Raw genomic sequence first — 21,139 nt, forward strand, 5'->3', positions numbered from 1 at the left:
TCTAAATAAGAGCAACTTTACCATGCATTAAAACTTACTAAAAGGGTGTTTAAGCATATTTCCACTGGGAATTTAATACTAACCAAATGTTCCTCTGAGGTATCCCTTTTTATTATCAAGGAAATAAATGATATTGTGGCTATTAGAAAACTCTAAGGGGAAAAAAATCCATTCGGATATCTACTTCCCAAACACACAACAGAATAATTTGAGACAGAATTCAATGCAAAAGGTTGAATAAGAGGACAGATGCTGTAACATGTTGATTGGACATTTTTGGAAACCCACTTTATAAGTAAGTATTTCTGAGCAAATCTCTTTTATAACATTTATTTAAAAAGTGCTCTAATAATAAAAATCATATTCCAGCAAGAAAGTATAAAGTTGATAATTAACAAAAAACTACAGAATTGCAAATACTATATCTTTATTCAACATAGAAATCTCATGAATCCTCTTCCATTCTTTCTCTCACTATCCTCTATTTTTATGAGTCTTTGTTCTTTGTTTCAAGTGCTGACATCCGTAAATATTCATTTTCAAGCATTTCCTTGTTCAGATTCTAAACAGAAGAAAAAGAAAAATCAGAAGAATTCTGTGACTTACAGAAATTTTAAATATTTGCATTGTTGAACTTAATTGTTGCCGATTATTTTAGTAAGGTGGTTACCAAGTCTTCATATTTTAAAATGGAGAATCAAATGTTTTGAGGCAAATACTGTATTATTTAACAAAACCAAAGGAAGCTTTTATATATCACATATCCTGTGTTCTACCATCTGCATAACTACAGTGACAGATTTCATGATCTTAACTAACATACTACATTTAAAAATACCATATAAAGATCATGGACAGTAACTATACCATCACTGGATATGGGCTATAAATTCATATTAGGTAATTTGGTTCTTCTTGTGTGGTAGCAAATTCTTGGATTAATTTATAAACAAATCATGTCAGACAGTAGTGACTAGGAATTACTTCATTCTTCCTCCTAAGAAACTGTCAAATATTTCACACAGTTCAACGCACAAATAATGCAGCAGGGGTTTTTATAACATGGAAATGACACATTTGACTCCAGAATCATCCTTATTCAATGAATGGAGATGTTTCCTTATTTAATTTAGCATTAGGTTTTGTTGTTAATACTTTACCAGCACTGCAGGGGTCATGGTATTGTTCAATAGTAAATTCATCTGAAATGCAAAAGTGTTTGGGAGGAAAGGATGAAATGTTCAGAAATAGGCATCTTATCAATGAATAATAATTTAAAAAATTAATAATAATCAATGAATTATGTGATCTAAGAAAGAAAAGACAAAGATTTTTCATCAGCCAATACAAACAACACAATGATTCACTTCTGTCCTAACCTGTTTGGAGGACAAGACCTAGAGAAAGCTGAACTTGGGCACAGAATTGAGGCACAGCCCATACAGATGATGGTTTGTGTGTAACCACAAGCCTCTGAGTAGTCACCCTTGGCAGCTATGATTTTTCCTTGAGCTTCCTGAATATTTCCTTAATCTTACAGGAAAGTAAATCTCAAAGCTAACTGCATGTGATGCTGCTGGCAGGTTTCTGGTTCAACATAAATACAGTGGAACGATTTCCTGACATATTACAATATTTGCAAAAATCAGTGAAACTATCCAAAAGTACCCATCAAAAACAAAACAAGTTCTCCCATGACGAATCAGTACTGACAGGTACTTTGTTGTTGCTGTGATTGTACTTTTAAGACTTTGGGGGAGAAGTTTGTCATAAGTCAAATACCTCTACAGGAAAATTCAGATGGAAGAGATGATGTATTGCTTTATGAGTGATTTATAGGGATGCCTCTGAGTTTCATTCAGGAGACTGATACAAGAACATCATTACTCAGACAATAGACTTAATTCTTTCTCTTAGTAAAAGATTGTGAAGTCTTGCTTTACTTAAGCCAACCTCTTTTAATCTAGTCATAATTTTCTATTGAAGTTCTGCATATCTAAATGCCACTCACCTGTCTCATAATAATCATAGGCTTTTACCATAGCTGGTTTTAAATTCTCTATTTGGATGTCTTGTTCCACCAAGAAGGAGAAATCCAGAGCTTTATTTGTTAGCTAGAGAGAAAAGAAAACTAAGTTAGAATCAGTGATCGACTTGGTTAGTAGTTATCTTTTTTTATTTTAAAACATTTCCTTAAATACTTGGAAACTAGAATGACAGTGAGACATGGAGAGAAGGGGGTTTTCTATTCTTTGGTTCACTCCCTAAGTGCCTGTAAGAGTCATAGCTAGGCAAGGTCAAAGTCAAGACCTAGAAACGCCACCTGAGTCTCCCACCTGGCTGACAGGCATCCACGCTTATGTTATCATTTGTTGCTTCCTAGATGTATTGGCAGGAAGCTGGGTTGGAAGCATGGAGTGACAGGGACTATGATAACTGACATGGGAATTCCAAGCTGGGATTTAACCCATGATACTACAATTGCCCACCCCACCATTCTTTGTTCTTAAGATACTATACAACCTTGTAATTATGCTGTCTTGTACCAAAATGTAGGAGAGGGGACATCTTGTGACCTGCATAATGTGCCCAAGGACAGATAAAATGATAGAATTCTATGAATGGTTAAATGTAGTAAATCGAGCATTGCGACCAGCCCAGTCCTCCTTTCCCATTGTAGCTGTTCTTCTTCCAGGGGTGTGAATGTGAAAAGCCCTGTTTGGAACCTGAATTGGCTTGCTGGTGCCTCTCATAGTTCTCACACAACCAGAAGAGTCTCGGAGTGTTCTTACCTCTTCAAAGTAAATTAGGACATGGTTGGTGTTCACCTCTGTCCTCTGAATCTGAGGATGTTCTTGGAGCTGTTGACCAAGGCAGAAACATGGATGAAGAAATTGTATATTGGCAGCAGGATGTGTGCATTTCTTATCTAAATAACTTCTCAGGTGAATACCAACAGCCAATTTAGAATTCTTCATCCAAAATTTATTGAAAGTTCTCTATATATGCTATGTTTGTGTATGCAGATTAATATATGTGATGAATATATATTTGCTATAAGTGTGCTTACATATACAGGTAAATATATGAGAATTCTTAAGAAAGTTCATGTCAAAGGCAATTATGAAAAATTATGCATGAGTTTCATAACTTTTTCCCACTAAGTTAAGCTTATCTTTCTATTCTCTTTTTGCATGAATTTCCCAAAAAAACACACAAAACAAACATGTATTTGTGTGAATATGTCAACACCCTTGTGGTCTTATTTTCTTTGCATATGTGGTTAGAAGACAACTCATTATCATGAGACCCAGAATGAAAATGATGGAAGCACACTTTACAGAGTCAAGTTTGAGGGAGGAAACCTCTTGAAACATAAATGAAATAGAGAACCATAAATGCCAGTCAGCATCCGTCATGCAGCAGATTTTGATACATGCAGCACTCAGGACTTACTTTTTTCACTGATGTTTTCACAGGTATGAAGCCCGATACCATCTTGACATCAACAATGACCATATTAGAGGTGGGTCGTCCCCCAGTATAACTGTAAAGCCAAGGCACAAACAATGCAAATTCATTTAAGATAGAAATCTCCCTCTCTCCAGGACTTCACTCAGTTTCTCTATTTCACTTAAGGTTGCTTGAGAAGACCATCATTTCAAATTCACACTCTCCTATTTCCGAAGTCATCAAGCTTTGCAATAAGAAAGAAGTTTGTGGCTAAGAAATACTGTCAGGATTCCATGTTGATTATATGGGGTTTGGGACAACAGAGTTCCTCCCCCCCCCCAAAAAAAAATAACATCCCCATTTACAAAAAAACAGCCACAATTAGGTTTTACCTAATGTTAATGTTAATCTGGAATGTCCTGCGAGTATGTGCTCCACCGCAATTCTTGGGGTCAGTAGTAACCTGAAGACTGAAGGGTACTTTCCCCTCTTTCTTGGGTAGGATATTGTATCTCAGGGATGTCTAAAGCAAATAGAGAAAAATTATCCTTGCAATCACATAAGTTAATAGTCTAAAGAATTATGCATCTCTTTAACATGCAATTTTAAAACAATTTTTTATTGAGCTTTAACATTTGAGATACTGTCTGTCTTGTAGCATCCCCCCATGCTGCAGCAGTCTCACCTGGAGGTACACACATCCTGACCCTGACACTGTTGTGCTGTATTCCCCGGGAATCTCTGGCAACGCGACCTCCTGTAGTAGCAGGCGATTGGCTTCCTCTACTCGGAATTGTTCAGAGAAGGTCTTGGAGGATTTGATGGTGACCACAGCTCCTTTCTCATTTTTTGTGAAAGTCACTGCTCCATATTTGGAGAGGGCTTGGAGAGCCACCACTGTATCCTAAGCAAAAGATGGGTACAGAAATCTCAACAGAGAAGAAAACAAAATCACGGTGGCTATAAACCATTCCAACTCTCCTCTCTTTCAGAATTATTTATCCATCGATTTTAGCTATTAACTCAATTCCAAATCAGTTCATATCTGATTATTTAAGATGAACATTTCTATTGCTTTGGAATAAAATATGTAAAACTTCCTACATTTGACCTCTCTATAACACACATGTAGAGAAAAGGCTCAAATATTTGATGCAAGCAGAGGTTATTTAATAATCTAGACATTTATTAAATAGTATTTGTTGTAAACATTCAGAGAAGGTAGAAGAAAATATGAGCTAGAATAGCAAGAGAAGTCTGCACAAGGTGAGAAATGAGACCATTCCTGAATAATGAGAAGGCTTTCCATAGTTGGAAAATAGCATCAGGCAGCCTCCGAGCGAGGACAGTTCTAAGACATAACAAAGTCAGGAAGCTGATTCCAGAAAAAAAAAATGGAGAAGGTCTGGAGAAGTAGATTCATGCAGTCATGTATTCTGAGAGAAAAAAAAATATTTTGTAAATATATTACAGAACTTCTGCCTTGGAAAAAAATTATATTTTCTTAGGGAAGTGATTCTGACAAAAGATTGGTTTGGGAAGACTGGATTACTTATATTGATGGGAGTTCACTGAGGAGAGAGACACAAGAGACTGTAAGAAGACAGAACAGTCACCTTCTATAAAAGAATAAGGCTGAGTCTTGCCTGGTGGTGGAAAATAGGAGGCATGTATTTTATAACCTCCAGTTCTTTAGTTATTCACTGCCTGGAGTATGGCTGTGTCTACACACGAGGGCACTTCAAAAAGTTTTGGAAAATAGAACTAAAAGATACATTCATTTTGGTGCAAAACATTCTGCATTCCACACTGAGATCTTCAAAAAGTTCATGGAAAATGCCCATTTAGAAGAAGAAAAAACTATAGGTGAATTTCAAAAACTTTTCTTTTTTGCACCAAAGCAAACTAATTTTTAAAATTCTACTGCTTTGACAGTGTTATCCATATTGTAATTTTTCTCTTGGAGTCTCTCCACAAACCTGTGTTGAGGAGAAGCCCCCACGGGGATTTTGTTGCTTGATGATCCATTTCACGATGCGTGACGCCACAGACAGGTCTTCTGAAGATGGCGCAGGCAATGCAGTAAGATAGGCCAGGAGCACATAACTTGTCATCTCCACTTCGGCAGAAGGAGCTCGTGGTTGATAATACAGTGTGAGGTCTTGATGTGGAATCCCAGGACGTTGCCAGTGGATCGAATCCTCTTTGAACGGAAAAGGGTAGAATCTTTCATGTAAAGAATTCTGACACTAGAAGAATGTCATCAATGAATAATGATAATATCTAGTGAGGAAAAGCATTAGTCATTCTCAAGCAAATCTTTGTCAAGAGAGTAAAGTAATACTTGGGCTAATCAGACTGAGTCTTTGGGTCCACTAATGTGTGACATTAGAAGTTGAAGGATAAACTAGTGTGTGAGGGTCTATGTGATCTGGAGGATCTCAGCGTTAGATCTTGCCGATTATTTGATTGCCATTGTAATTAAGATAGTGTTCTCCCTAATTTGGCCAGTGGTGATTGGTAGAGGTGAATTTTTGAAGTGGCAGTTCTTACCATCTTTCATGGCCTCTTTATCTAGTGATCTGAGCAGCTCATTTCTTTTGGCCTGGTCTCCTGCTAGGGCAAAGGCATAGGCCAATAATGCCTTGGTATAGACATTTCCTTGGGCCTCTGAAATGGAGTTCCATGCCGCTTCCAAGCAGAAGAGAGCATTGCGGACAATTGTGTGCTATAACAAACAGACAAACAAACAAAGAAAAATCACTAGCAAAACAGCAGTGTGAGGGTGCAAACTGTCTCCAGGCACGTGAGATTAACAACTCCCCAATGCCCATGAAACAACGTAATTCTAACTGGAGCATTGATTCTCCTCCAGCTTCTGAAAGATCCTTTATATTCCAGTGAAACAAACCAAAATTAACCAACCTAAAAACTAGGATCATTTCATGTAGGGATCTGAAGTCCTATGACCTTTATTGCTTTATTTGACATGGAGGCATGCGGGATATGCTGGTACTCACAGCGGCAGGCAGGGGCATCTCCAGCAGGGCAATGGTGATGTAGGCTGAGAGTGTCACCTCGTCATCTACCCCACCCTGTGGTGTCAGAGACAGAGGTGTTCAAACACACCTGTATTCGTTAGCACTGACTACTCTGTTTTTTTTTTCTTTTGACATTTTCATTAAATAGTGTCTTCTCTTTACATTGTGATGTTTATTTTTCCCTTTCTCCTTTGTCCTTAAGGTCTTGAGTCTGTCCCAAACTACCTCCTCTTTCTTTAATAAAAATACACATGGTCTTGAAGCTTCTTTGTGAAAAAAAAAAAAACTTTCGTTTGAAAATAGAGACAGAGAGACAAGATAGACAGATTTTCTATATGCGGTTCAGTCTACCAAGTGCCTACCACAACTGATGCTAAGCCAGGCTGAAACCAGGAACCTAGAACTCAATCTAGGTCTGTCATGTTGGGTGGCAGGTACCCATGTGCTTCCAACTAAAAAGAAAAAGCTGTTTATTTATTGCTAGATTTCATGAGCTTTAGGATCTATCCATCTTCCTCCAAGACAAGGAGCCAGGAGTAAGGAATTCATAGAAACAGCATATCTGTCCCACATATCATCATGTTAACGAACTACCACAAAATTAGGAAGATGTCACCTTCATAGCATTGTTTAGCAGAGTGCCGGAGAGCTGGAAACAGCCATTTTCCCTTTGCTTCTGTGAGAGCCAGGTGAAGGCATTCATGATGTGTACGTTCTCCACAAAGATGTGTGACTGGGCTTGAGCAAAGGACTTGAGCACAAACGCAGTGAGCCTGTTCAGCAGACAAGAGACAGACATGGGGAGCGCCACTCTTGGAGAATGGATGTACCTCCTGTAGACTCCAAACTGCACAATTCAATGCGGGAGAACACTTGATTCTCTAAACTGCACTTCCTGAACAACTTCTGTTACTTATGATCTCTTTCCTCCTTTTCCTCTCCTCTTTGAATGGGAAAGTATGGAAGTGTCTTCTACTGTTACACTGAGACCTTTGCTCTCTATTTTCTTTTTGGAGGAAATCTATTTCACTGCTATCTGTTGTGCCATCAGAGCATATAAGCCATGAGTGATGAAATGATGAGACACCCAATTGGGATCATTACCCAGGCAGGTGTTGAAAGACTACCAGTTTTCCATGACAAGCTCTAAGATTTTTGACAGAGTCTTGAAGTGCTACAGATCTGCCAGCACTCAGAAATCATTCTTACCAGGTGTTTCCCTGGCTTCTACCATGTTTGTCCCCAAAGGTGCTATAGGAACCATCACTGTGCTTGTAGTTCAACTGCCTTTGGTACCCTGCAAAGAAAGTTTTTGTCAATTTATGAAATAGCAGCAGCCTTGGAAAATTATCATGCTTTTATCTTAACACTCTTGAAGAATCATTGGGAAATTATGTCTTCCAGGTTTGATGACACCATTGTTATTTTCTAATGATAGGTTGGCTATCAAGTAAAAAAGGATTGTTCAGCTTTTAATCAAAGAGATGCTGATTTGAGTTCACTGAAAGATATTTCAGACATCAATGAAGGATTCTTTTGAAGTAATTTCTCACCACTGATGAGGTTGCTGATGGCTTTGGCCTTAATTTTCTGTGTCAGCTGCTGTGTCTCATTCAGATAATTCAGAACATAGATGTTAGGGACAAAGAGGACCATATTCTGCTCTCCACAACCGTAGGGAATCTGGAGAAGATTCTCAAGGTTTTGCATTGCAGAGCCTAGTATATCACCTGGGAAATGACAACAACAACAAAATCACAGGATATTGCTGTCAGGAAATTAACTGCTAGTTAACTGAGAGATCAAGTTATTTAAGTGGTGGATGGGGAACAAGCAAATATAAAAGGTATAGAGATAAGAAATAGGAACACATACAGTGAGAAAAAATAAAGTCACTGTTTCAATTATGGAGTAAGTTGGGAACGAATTGAATAGCGGTGGTATACCTTTTCTGAAATTGGCCTAAAATTGGCCTACTAATAACTTGAAAATCCACTAAGAAGCAATACCACTGAGTAAATCTGTGAAGGTGAAGACACAGCCAGGTGACCCTCTTTGCTTCTATATCAAGACATCAAATGTAGCACAACAAGTATAGAACCTCCTTTCCAGCTGGTAGCAAAATGCATCTTCCTTGCCACGGGTGGCAAGGCATCGTGACTGCAGTGACAGAGCTGGACAGCTGTTTCCTTTCGTCTAAGACACTTACCCAGAACCGACAAGGTAGCTCTGGCAGAGCCTTCAACCACATTTGACGGCACTTTCAGAGGTATGTTTTGCGTTACTCCAGTGTCTAATGAAGGAATGCACATGAGAAAACACATATAAGAGAGGGAAGAATTGAAATCTTGCTTCTTTTATAATTAAAAAATTAATAGGCCCATAAAATGTACATAATCATTAAGGACTATTTCATGTTCTATTTTATATACAATATATTGTTTAGCATGCAGTCAAGGTAAATATATTTATCCTTTCAAGCATTCAACATTTATTTGTAATGAAAACGTACAAAGTTATCTTTTTTAAATAGTCTATTATGTAGGAAAATACGCAGTACATTAACATTTTCTTTAGACATTCTATGATGCAATACTATTCCAGAATGTTTTTACACCTATACAACTAACACCTCATATCTGTTCATCTTTCTTCATCCCTCCTCAGCCTCTAGTAACCACCATTACATTTTTACCTTTCATGGGATAACCTATTTTTAGAACTTACTTGTGAGTGAGACCATGTAATATCTGTCTTTCTAGTTCTGGCTTATTTTATATAACAAAGTTATATCCAATTTGTTGCAAAAGACAGAGTTCATCTTTTTATGGATGAATAATCTTTTCTTATATATTCATCACTAGACAGACATTTTGGGTTGTTTAATTTCTTAGCTACTGTGAATAGTGCCACAGTAAGCATGCAAGAAGAGATTTCTTTGACATACAGGTTTAATTTCCCCTGAATATATAAACAGGAATGAAATTCTTGGACCATGTGGTAGTGCAGTTAGTGCAGTCTTTACTTTTGTGGGAGACTACTATCTCCCCAAATACCTGGTTGAAGTCGCTGAGTGCATCAGTGGGCAAGGGAGCGATTCACAAGCCAGGAACACCTGGGCTTGTGTCTAACCTTGGAACACCAAGTAGCAGACCGAAATCCACAGTGCTCTCTCTCCTTTGTGCATCCCTCTGGTTAAAAAATAACAGAAGAGAGCGTTCCTGGTCTCAATACTATCTCTTCTCATGCCCTTCTTGAGTTGTAAGTAACAGACCAAAGCATACCAAGATGCTGCGTTAATGTCTTCTCTCTTACTTTTTTTTTTTTAGTTTTGCTAACATAAGAATAATTATTCTAAGAATTGCTAGCTTCACATAAGATAAGAATTAATAAAAGCCTTTGTGTGACATCTGTGTTCTTTTGGGGCGTAAAAATCTCTGTATTCTCAAATACAGGGCGTCACCCTGAAAGTGTGGATGATGGCCGTAGTGTAGAATAATAAAATCATTTCTCCGTTAAGATTCTTCTTGTCTGTTCGATTAATCCTGACACCTGGTCCAATTTCTATTCCCATCAAAAGGATGCAAAGGCTCCCTTTTCTCCACATCCCTACCAACACCAGCTACCTTTCACTTTTTGATAATGACTAATCCTGCTGGAGTGAGATGATATCTTTTTGTGGTATTGATTTCTCTTATTATTAATGATGTTGAACATTTCCTCACATGCCTGTTTATCATGTATGTGTCTACTAGATTCTATTGCTTAATTTTAAATTATGGGGTTTTATTTTTTTGCTGTTGTGTTCCTTGTGTATCTTAAGTATAAATGCTTTCCAGACATACAGCTTGCAAACATTTTCTTCCATTCTGTAGGTTGTCTTTTCACTCTGTTCACACTGCTGATGGCTTCGTTAACTATGCAAAAACTCTTTAATTTGGTGAAATCTTATTTGTTGCTTTGAACATATTTCTTCTATATGATCTAGACTAAACATTCATTTTTCTTGAGAATGGTATAATTTCTTTGCTATGATTAATCTCTCAAAGAGATTCATATTAATCATATGAATCTGTGCCAAATTTCTGTAGATTTTCTTGTAAGCATATACAAGGCAGTAAGCTCATTTTCTTCTCTTCATTCTTTAATTCCCACCATTGTCAATTTTCCCAAATTTACATTAATTCCATAAAGATGTATTGTGCATGTTGTTAAGTTCTGTAATATATATATATATCTATATATATATGTTTACTTGAGAGGTAGAGACAGAGGCAAAGATAGAAAAAGAAAGATCCTGTCTGTTACCTAACTTCCTAAATGCTCACAACAGCCTGAGATGACCTTTGCCAGATCCAGAAGACAGGAACTAGGCTAGGGTCTTCCTTACAGAGGTAGCAAGAATTCAACAATGTGTGCCATCACCTGCACCTGCCAGCATCTGCATTGGCAGGAAATTGGAATCAGAAGTGAGATTCAGGTATCTCACCAGGTACTCTGTCTTAACTAACTTATTGACCTCTAAGCCCACCCCACCACATGTAGCTTTAAATTGTAGTGATGTAGTCATTTTAAAACAACTTTTCTGGCCTCATAGAGCTTTATCTTCTATGGGAGAGTTAAGATAAATAAAGTTGTGTATAGCAGATGTTTGTAATGACTATGGGAAACGTTAAATCAGGTGAATATTTGTTTCAATGAGGGGGTGGTAAAGCAAACCCAACCAGGAAGTGCAGGATGTAGAGAATTGAAACTAATTGATTAAAACTCATATGTGAATAAAGACTATTAGCAAGCGCATCACATTTATAGATACTGGGGAATAACATTTCCAGAGAAAAGAAACAAAAATATAAAAGATTTCAGAGATTAGAATATGCAGATACATTCCAGGACTCGAAAGGAGCTATTTCCCAGATATTAGGGAAATGCAAATAAAAGCCACATTGAGGTTCCACCTATCTCCAGTGAAAATGGCCTTCAACAGACATCAATTAGCAACTTCTGGCAAAGATGTGGGGGACTACGGTGCTCTACTCCACTGTTGGTAGAAGTGTAGCTCAGTGCAGCCGGTATGGAATATGGGAGTCAGAATGGAATATGCTCAGATAATTGAAAATTGATCTACTGTTTATCACAGCTATCCCTCTCCTGGAAATATATCCAAATAAAGTACAACCTGCATATGAAAAAGTTGCCTGCATTCCTACATTTATAGCAGAACAATTTACAGCAGAAAAAGCATGGAAACAACCCAGATACCTGACAGAAGAGGAATGGGTAAAGAAACTGTGGTACATAGTAGTCCATGGAGTACTATCTAGTCATTAAAAAGAATGAAATTATTTACAACAAAATGGATTCAACTGGAGATCATTATATTCAGTGAAAAAAGCCAGTCCTCAAAGGACAAATATGGTTTGTTATTATCTCTGATATAAGGCAGCCTTCATGCAAATATATATCCTCATAGATGAACTGTATAATGGAAACTATAACACATATTGCAGTATACGTCAGTACTCCTGAAGAAAAGGCGAACTCCCAATGAGTTAAGTATACTTTGACAATTTGATACTGATTTCCTACCACTGCGTATCCTACAATGTCATGACATACTTAAATAGCAGAATGTTAGATTTGTAACTGTCCTCAAGGACTATATTACTTTAACAATATAGAGGAAAAGGGTAGGAGAGCTAAATGGGAAGGGAGTAATGGGGAAGAAAAGATAGGAGTTCTTATACCTACAATGCTGCATTATGGAAAACAAAAACAACAATAAAATAACAAGAAATAGAATGCTAGTTGACACAGAATTCTAAATTTTAATTATAATTTTACATATGATATTAATAGTATTAGTGAAATATTGGTATTCTACATGTTCATGACATGTTAATATCCCTCATAAAGTAGTTTAAGTTTGAACTCCTGGTTTTAGAAAGAGTATTATTAACACATAGACATCTCAATATTTTGAACAGGTTTAGAGCTAAGTTTGAGAAGCTGGAGTAATAGAAGAGAGCACTGTGTTGGAATCAATGGCTTTAGTCTTCATTGCTAGCCAAGAACTTTACTACAAAGCATTTGCGTGCTCTGTGTCTTTGCTTCTTTATCTGTAATATGTGGCAGTACTGACACACTCAATAGTTCCTCTCTTTATTCCCATGAAAAAAGAGAACCGAATTCCAAGTGTTGTTCATCAGAAAACTAGTCTTCAAATGTGTACATTGGAAAGTGTAAGGGTTTCTTTTTGTTTTGTTTTTCCTAAGGAACAATATGTTCCAAAGATAATCTAGTCCATAGCTCTATACTCTACCAAGTAGCTTTACATCAGAATTTATCTCTGTCTTACACTTACCTGATGCACAGAGCAGTGTGTTGAAAGTTTCTTCCTTTTCTATGCCTTCAGGCTTTATAATGAAAGGAAAAAAGACAAAAAGGTCAAATGACACTGAATGGATCAAGGGAAAAATCAATTGTTTTAAAGGGAAAAATGCTGGTGAAAAAGTTGATTGGCAGACCCATCTCAATTCTTGAAAATGAAGCTTCAGAGTCACATAATATTAGATAATGCTATATGATGTAATTTTTAAAAACCTCATGACTCAGAAAGATCACCAACATACCTCAACTATTAAGGTCTTGACTACAGTGTCCTTCTGTTGAAGTGTGGGAACTTCAGCCACCTCATTGTTGCACAGTTCCTGAGATTGCAAGGCCTCTGCAGTAGCAGTGAAATTCACCTTTCCTGGGGAATAAGGTTCTTAAGAGTTAAACGGCAATCCTGCATTGAAGGATTCCCTCTCTTCCAGTCCCCCAACATGTCTAATAGTCTCTTTCTCTTGAGCAAGCTTGGAGACCATCCAGATTAAATCACCCAACCTAAGAAGTAGAATTAGTGAGCAGATTGCCACTTACCCAGAGATGATGGAGTCACAGACCAGGATACAGTTTTCTGCCTATTTCCACAGACACAGTGAGATTCCTTGTTCTTCTCTGTTGGGACAGCCAGGAAAGCCGATGAGACCTCCAGCTGCACCTTGACCTGTCCCCACACCAAGGAGAGGTTTGTGAGAGGACACAGGCAGAGGGACGGGTCAGTAGTAGGAGAGAGAGGCTGAGACTGACAAACATACCTGGTCAGAAACTAAGGAGAATGTTCAAGCAAGGTAGATCCTATGAAACGTTAGGTCACATAGACCTTTTTTTTTCTTTTTTTCTACCATAAGCCTAACCCTAGCACATAGACATTTGTATTAAGGGTGCAGAAACACTGACAGAGATTAGGATAGATACTCAGCATTTCACCTTGGGCCAACACAAGGGAGGAGTATTTTTTTAAGTCACAATTGAAACATAAGGTTAACAGAGGGTATCTGAATTTAGAAACAGATATAGAGGCCCCAAGAAAAAATGATCTTATTACCCTGTGCCTATCAGGTATCTGTTTTACACTAAAATTGGGATAATTCATACCAGTTCTGATTCCTCAAAAAATGGTTTAGGAGACCTAGGTATTCAGGGGTGACTTTCTTCAACTTTCACTCATCTCCAGGGAAATGCACTTACCCGAATGCAGTGAGACAAGTAATTGAACACGGTAGCTTTGAGTATGAAGGCTTCTCCTCGCACCACAGAGTAAGGGAGGGTGAGCTCTAGGAAGAAGGGCTGGAAGACGTCAAGAGAGATGACAGGGGACAGGCCAAGCCCTGTGGTTCCAGACAAGCAGAAGGCATTGGCCTTCCACTCTGTAATGGTGTCAGGGACCTTCAATGATAACTCATTTCCACCCGAAGAACTGAGGAAAGGGAAAAGAGTAGAGTGAACAAAGTTCATTTTTAGCCCAAAGCATAGCTGATTATAGAACATTGTAACAAACCTGATGAGGAAAATGCTAAACTTGATCTAAGTTTTAATGAGTCTAGTGATGTCTCTGGGTGTTTTTCTCCTTCCCTCCTTTCTTCCCTCTCTTCCTTCTTTCTTTTATTTTTCCCTCCTTTTCTCCCCTCCCTCCCTCAACTCTCTCCTTTTAAGTGTTTCTATTATTTTTTCATTTTCTCAGAACCATCTTTGGTGAAGAAACACTTTGTCTAGATAGGAGAGAAATGAACTATGAGCCTAAATATTAACCAGAAATGAGTACAGCAAAACTGAAAGGGGGCAGGAATGAAGATAATATCAGGGTCATAAAACAGGATTCACATCTTAAACTCCAGGCAATGCACAACTCACTCAAGCATCACTAAATCCCAGATCCAGGTCTCAGGGAAGTACTTCCGGAGTGTCTCCTTCACTTGCATGGTCTGAGAGAGTAAAGGCATCATCATTGGGGGAGCCATTGCTCCCACTGCACCTATACCAGCACCTGGCATTGGCATCGCCAGCCCTCCACGGAAAGGCATGCTTTCTCCTGCTCCTGTGGGAAGACAACACAGAGGCCTCAAGTTTATATCAATTTTTGTCGTTTTTTTATTTGCTTTATTTTTCAAGTAGGATAATATATCCAAAGAATGTTGGCTCTTGGAAAAATTTCAATGCCCAGATTGTTTCTTTGTTCATAATCTATTCATTCTGTTACCAATCCTATTGATTCTCTGCATTGAGCCGAATGCTTTTCACTACACAGCTAAAAGGAAAGGTACAGCTCTCTCTAAGAAGATTGTCCATCTGGTCAGCGTGTTGAGCTAGCTCCCATCAGGAAGGAACAACATGGAAGAATAGATTCTCAAGCATGATTTTCTTAGGTTTAACCATGAATGCAATATGGAGATATAAACATTGAACATTAGGTGTTCTTGACAGCAGGGACTCACAAAAGCAAAAAGAACACACTTTGGCCAGAAAATGTTTGCCCAAGTACAATGTTAGGTGCCCATTGACAGGTGTCAGAGGGTCATGGGAAGAGTCCTCCAAGAAAAGGCTGACAAAAGGATTCATGGGTAGGGAGGGATGCTTTTGTTAGAATTCTTGTGCTGAGGTTATGTTTCACATAGATGAATAAACACTGAGTGTATGTAATAGAACAAATGAATTAGATTTGTTAAATTCGATTGCTAATAAATTAGATTTATTAACTTGTTAGGTTAATAAATATGGAAATTTTATTCTAGAGATCAGCAGGCACACAATATTTATGTATCTTTAAAACTGTTTTTATAATAAAACGATTATATCTTTATATATTTTTGTGGTATTACTTTTTTATTATAATTATATAGAGCTCTGGAATTGTAAATGCATATAATCTATATAAGATAATAGCTTCAAGTATCCCTTTTAAATCCTTAATTACAATGATTTTATGAATTCTGGAAGTAGCAACTATGCACAATAAGTGTAGTGAGAAAGGAAATGCTTCCAGGTAATTAACCTTTCACAGAGCATAAGTTAGACTGAGGTGGAAAAACTCAACCAGAAAGGCAAACAGGATGTATGTTTCAATGAAATCATGAGAAACAAGAATAAGAGAATGTACCTGAAAAGGAGAGATAGATAACAAATAATAAGTAATAAATAATAAATAATATTTGTGATAAGGCCATGAGGAAGTCTTGAGGAGTTGTTGGGCCATTTCATGAATATGTTTTCTCTTAGGAATGGAAAGGAAATACATACTTAGTATTGAGGCATGAGGAAACAATTTATAGTGCTTTGCAGCGTTTTTAACAAAACAGCATGCTGTTGGAAAGAATCACAATTAGGTGTTTTCGGTTCAAAACACCTCAGTGAGCTTGAGATTGTCATTCTGAGTTTAGATTTGAAGAAAATGAGCTATCTAAGGTTTAGATGAGTCTGAATTTTGTTTATGGTCATAGGAGGCAGGGTATGATTGAGGAATTGTTCCTTAATTCCTAAAACATTTGTTCTTGTCCCATTATGTAGGATTTTCTTTCTGTTCAGAGAATATTCTTATTTAATTTCTTTTTTGTCAACTTTAACTTCATCTTTTGTCTTACTAGGTAAATAATCTATTGGATTAAAATGTATGTTTCTTTTTTTAATGGAATAAATTTGTCATACCTCCCTAACTTGTTATTACAAAGATGAGCAGACTACATTAAAATATGCAGAGCGTAATTTCTACAATCTGATGGAAGTAGAAGAGAATAGCCTGTTTTTTAAATGTCTCATTATTTCCATTTATACTTAGAAAACAGACTAGTAATATGTGTGCCCAAAAAATGAGACTTTAATATATGTTCACTGTATAAAAAGTCTTTCAATTTCATAAAAAATATATGTAAGAGATAGTTCATATCTATAAGATCCTAAACACTTGTGTTAGGGAAACACGTGCAGGCAGAATTGGAATATGCTGTTTCTATCCCAGCAATGAATTCAGGGCCAAATTTGCTCTTTCTTCTCCAAGATCATGACCCTGACAAACATGCTGGGGATGATGGAGTCTCCAGATGAAGGCAGACTGGCCATGCCTGACTTGGTTTTTGGCATGAGCTGTCCGAGAGAGATGCTGGACTCATAATCTGATTTTTGTGTAAACAAAAATTGAACTGTTATATGTTCAGCCACTGCAGCATGAAGTGCTTCCAAATATTTACAGAAAATGGAATTAAAGGAGAAATTTATTTTGGTTAAAAAACTCTGACACTAAAGATTTTCAAAAAATTGTGAAAACACATCTTAGAAAAAAAATGGGTGTGGATTGTGTGCATTCAATGTTACGCTGAGTAATTCAGGCATTCAATCTCCAGGAAATCAATAGACTCTAAAATAGCAAGATGACTGAGGGCTAGAACAAAATATTTAAAAAATTGTTGATCCTGGTGTCGAGGAGGGAAGAGTACCTGACTATCAATTAAAATGGGGGAGGCGGGTTTTTGGCAACTTTGAAAAAGCTGCTGCAGATTCTGCTGTCTTAACAGCCAATACTTAAAGAAATGCTAGTTATCCCAACCGAACACAGGAAAACGATACTTTTTCTACCCTCTAGCACCATCTTACCAAATCTACCTGCTGCTGGTACTCCTCCCATTGGTACAGGCATTGCACAAAACCTGGGTTTACGGATTTTTGAGTTGGTAAACATGCTTAGTCCTATAGACTGGAGAAAAAAAATGTATTACTTGATAAGGCATATAGTGGCAATCTGATCCTGAACAATTCAAAATCATTTCTCGATTTTATATCTGTTTCACTTTCACTATTACTTATGATCTATTAAATATCACTTGTGATCTATTTCACTATTACATTTGATCATTATGGAACTTTCATACAGTGAAATAGTGAATAGTGTTGAAAGCTATTTTGTAAATATGAAAATGAAGTCACAGAAGGTCCAGCTTGATCAACTAGTGAATGAAATTGGGATTCAAATACATTTCTCCCAATTTTGGCTCTTAATCTCTTTTTTTTTTTTTTTGTACCTGGGAAGCTATTTTATTCTTGGATGTTTTCTTTTTCTCTATAAGGAGGGAGGGGAGGAGACTACATCTCTGAGGACAGACACACACACACACACACATAGAGAGAGAGAGAGAGAGAGAGAGAGAGAGAGAAAGCATGTGCTAGAAATCGAAGGATTGCATACATACTGGAGATTTCTCAGAAAATTTTATTTTGTTTACATTTTATAGGACAACATGACTTTCCCTGAACACTCAGTTTTCCCCTTACTTGATTTGTCCTTTTCCTTTGTTCACTTTCCGTTTCTCTGAAAGTCTGAATCCAAAATATACATTCAGACATTCCTGATGTTTATCAGTTCTTAGCCTCCTACTTCTTCAGGGTTAGTCATAGAAGAACTCCACCTGCTGATTTATCTCAGAGACTACAGGAAACCATGCACTCCGAGGCACAGCTGCCTGTGATAGGTCATGATATAGGATGGACTGAAATGAATTCTTAAAGATGAATAAACCAGGGACCAATGTTTCATGCAATATGGTGCAGCAGATTGAATCTTCACTTGCAACTCCAACATTGCATACTGCAGTACCACCATTTCTATTTGAGTTTGAGTTCTGGAGTCTCTACTTACCATCCATCTTCCTTCTAATGGACCAGGGAAACAGCAGGAGATGGTCCAAGTACTTGGGCCCCTGCATGAAGTGTAACCCAACAGATAAAAGACCTCTCTCTGTCTTTTTGTATCATTCTACCTTCAAAATAAATAATAAATCAATTTTTTAAAAGCAAAATATAGGCTTTTTTTAAAAAAAAAAGACATTATTTTGATAGGTAGTATGACACACAGAATGAAGGAAAGACAGAGGAAGAGATCTTCCATTCTCTGGTTCATCCCCCAAATGGCTGCAACACCAGGCTGAAACCAGGAGCCCTGATCTTATCATAAGGGTCTAGTGGTCCAAGTACTTGGGACATCTACTGCTTTACCAGGTTCATTACAAATAGCTGGATGGGAAGTGGAATAGCCAAGATTTGAACTGGCATTCATATGGAATACAAACACTGCAGATGGTGGTTTAATCTGATACATCAAAGGAGAGCCCCAGCGTGTATACTTAAAAGAAAATATGGAGGGTGGAAAGAAACAATTTGATGCTACTTGGGCCACCCATGTATATACCAAGGTCCCTGGGTTTGAGGGCTGTCTCCACTTCCAATTCATGCTGCCTATTAATGTAGACATTACAAACAGCAGGTGGTGGCTCAAGAGCAGCTCGAGCCCCTGAAACCCAATGGGAGTCTTCAGTTGAATTCTAAGCTCCTGGTTTTGGTTTGGCTTCATCTTGCCTACTGAAACCACTGGAGGCTGAACCAATGGATGGCAATTCTCTCTTGCTCATTTTCTCTGTGCCTCTCTGTTTCTCTGTCTCAATCTCTCTGCTTCTCTCATACCATTATTTTGCTTTTCAAAGAATCTAGTTAATACAGAATTTTCTATCAAGGTCTCCACCAGTTGGTGGATGATTCTGGAGACTCCGGAAGAGAGAAATTTAACTTCCCATCAGCCAAGGTGCTGACTCCTATCAACAAAAATTGAAGGTGTTTTCCTCAGTTACAAGATTTTAATCCTTTTTGGTAGTGACAGGATTTAATTTTGTAGTCCGAATAACCTCTCCTTTCATAATTTCATTGGCTATAATTCATCTTAAACATGAACATTTAAAAATATATTAACGTTTCTAATACAAGCTTGTTAATCTTTTCTAAGTGAAAGTCTACTTCCAGTTGCCCTTAAAATGAAGATTAAAGTATTGTGCTTAACACATTCAATTGTTTAACAACTCAAGCAGTACTGTGCAAATGACTGACATGGTGGCTTCCAACAAGGCAATCGCATTTCTAAGGATGTGAAGCACACTATGGAATAATATTTTGACTTGTTTTCATCACCTGTTAGAACTTCTAGAATCACTAAGAGGAAAACATGAGGGTGGTGGTTAGGAGCTTTGGGATCTATTTGATTAAGATTTAGGGCCTGAAAGCAAGCAATTTGCTGTTGAAGCTGCTGGAGAATTTGTGCTTGAATATCTTTATGTCTACAAACTTCTCTAACCCTAGGTGGTTCCAGTATTTTCTGTTACTCATTGCTTTGCTGAGGTGAAGGGGGATCAAATCTTAAAACACTGGAAGCCTTCATCATAGAATGAATCAGACACAACTGTTGGATTTTGTGGGGAAGAATTACCTTGAAGATATGGTCTACAAAGTCAATGTTGAAGATTTGCCTTGGTGTATAAATGAGTCCATTGTGGACAATGTCCCCTGCGTTGATACATTCTTCATCCCCATACTCTGGCTCTCCAAATCCTCCAACAGGAGCAGGTTTTGCTGGTAGCAATTTATAGATCTGTAAAATCAAGAGAGCAAAGAGAATAAATCTCAAATGTGACAATGTTTAATATGAGGTCAAAAGACTATAGTATATGTTCAGCATTCCCAAGGTTACATTGCCATAAAGCAACAAAAGAATCATGGAGAGAGTTTAAAGACTTAACCCCAACACTCTTGTTATGTGAAAGAAAAGGAAGAAATGAATCGATCAATGTTCTCGTAGTCAATTTTGATAAAGTAAAAATAAAGCACAGGTGTTTAGCTTTCAAATCAAGCATCCATTGTATCTAAGTGACTGGTCATATTTGCGTTTGATTATTATTTATGGTAGTTGCCCAACATCCTTGCTGAACCTTGGTCTTTTAACTTTTCATTTTTTTTTAAGATTTATTTTATTTTTATTGGAAAGGCGGATATACAGAGAGGAGAGACAGAGAGGAAGATCTTCTGTCCAATGATTCACTCCCCAAGTGAGCGCAACGGCCGATGCTATGCAGATCCAAAGCCAGGAGCCTCTTCCGGGCCTCCCATGCGGGTGCAGAGTCCCAAAGCTTTGGACGGTCCTCGGCTGCCCTCCTGGGCCACAGGCAGGGAGCTGGATGGGAAGCGGGGCCGCTGGGATCAGAACCGGTGCCCACATGGGATGGGCGTGCAAGGCGAGGACCTTAACCACTACACCATCGCACCGGGCCCATACTTTTCATTTGTTGAACACTTTATTTAGTGGAGCATTGAGTCTGAGTATAATGCAGAATTAAAAATAAGTGATCTTCAAAATTAAAAATAAGGGAAGAAAGAAGAAAGGAAGGAATGAAGGACAAAAGAAAGAAAAAGAAAAGGAAGTGAGAGAGGGAAGAAAGAAAGGAAGAGAATGAAAG

General features: G+C 37.7%; 1 protein-coding gene across 1 annotated transcript in view; it reads right to left on the reverse strand.

Moving 5' to 3' along the window:
* Window positions 1-414: 414 nt before the first annotated feature.
* Window positions 415-21,139, reverse strand: part of LOC121151048 (pregnancy zone protein-like) — a 43,047-nt gene continuing 22,322 nt past the window's right edge. Inside the window, exons 16-36 of the mRNA XM_040972234.1 lie at window positions 20,116-20,277; window positions 17,463-17,562; window positions 14,733-14,916; window positions 14,070-14,298; window positions 13,419-13,545; window positions 13,127-13,248; window positions 12,859-12,910; window positions 8,704-8,787; window positions 8,048-8,224; window positions 7,704-7,791; window positions 7,111-7,267; window positions 6,474-6,548; window positions 6,007-6,181; window positions 5,433-5,656; window positions 4,139-4,357; window positions 3,846-3,976; window positions 3,457-3,547; window positions 2,793-2,861; window positions 2,012-2,114; window positions 1,161-1,202; window positions 415-562 (exon numbers count right to left, since the gene is read on the reverse strand). Of these exons, the coding sequence (XP_040828168.1) occupies window positions 540-562; window positions 1,161-1,202; window positions 2,012-2,114; window positions 2,793-2,861; window positions 3,457-3,547; window positions 3,846-3,976; window positions 4,139-4,357; window positions 5,433-5,656; window positions 6,007-6,181; window positions 6,474-6,548; window positions 7,111-7,267; window positions 7,704-7,791; window positions 8,048-8,224; window positions 8,704-8,787; window positions 12,859-12,910; window positions 13,127-13,248; window positions 13,419-13,545; window positions 14,070-14,298; window positions 14,733-14,916; window positions 17,463-17,562; window positions 20,116-20,277 (2,634 nt within the window). The 3' untranslated portion in view covers window positions 415-539. The remainder of the gene's footprint in view (window positions 563-1,160; window positions 1,203-2,011; window positions 2,115-2,792; window positions 2,862-3,456; window positions 3,548-3,845; window positions 3,977-4,138; window positions 4,358-5,432; window positions 5,657-6,006; window positions 6,182-6,473; window positions 6,549-7,110; window positions 7,268-7,703; window positions 7,792-8,047; window positions 8,225-8,703; window positions 8,788-12,858; window positions 12,911-13,126; window positions 13,249-13,418; window positions 13,546-14,069; window positions 14,299-14,732; window positions 14,917-17,462; window positions 17,563-20,115; window positions 20,278-21,139) is intronic.

The sequence above is a fragment of the Ochotona curzoniae genome, unplaced genomic scaffold, assembly GCF_017591425.1.
Source record: "Ochotona curzoniae isolate NIBS_2020 unplaced genomic scaffold, NIBS_Ocur_1.0 contig_2235, whole genome shotgun sequence".
NCBI lineage: Eukaryota > Metazoa > Chordata > Mammalia > Lagomorpha > Ochotonidae > Ochotona > Ochotona curzoniae.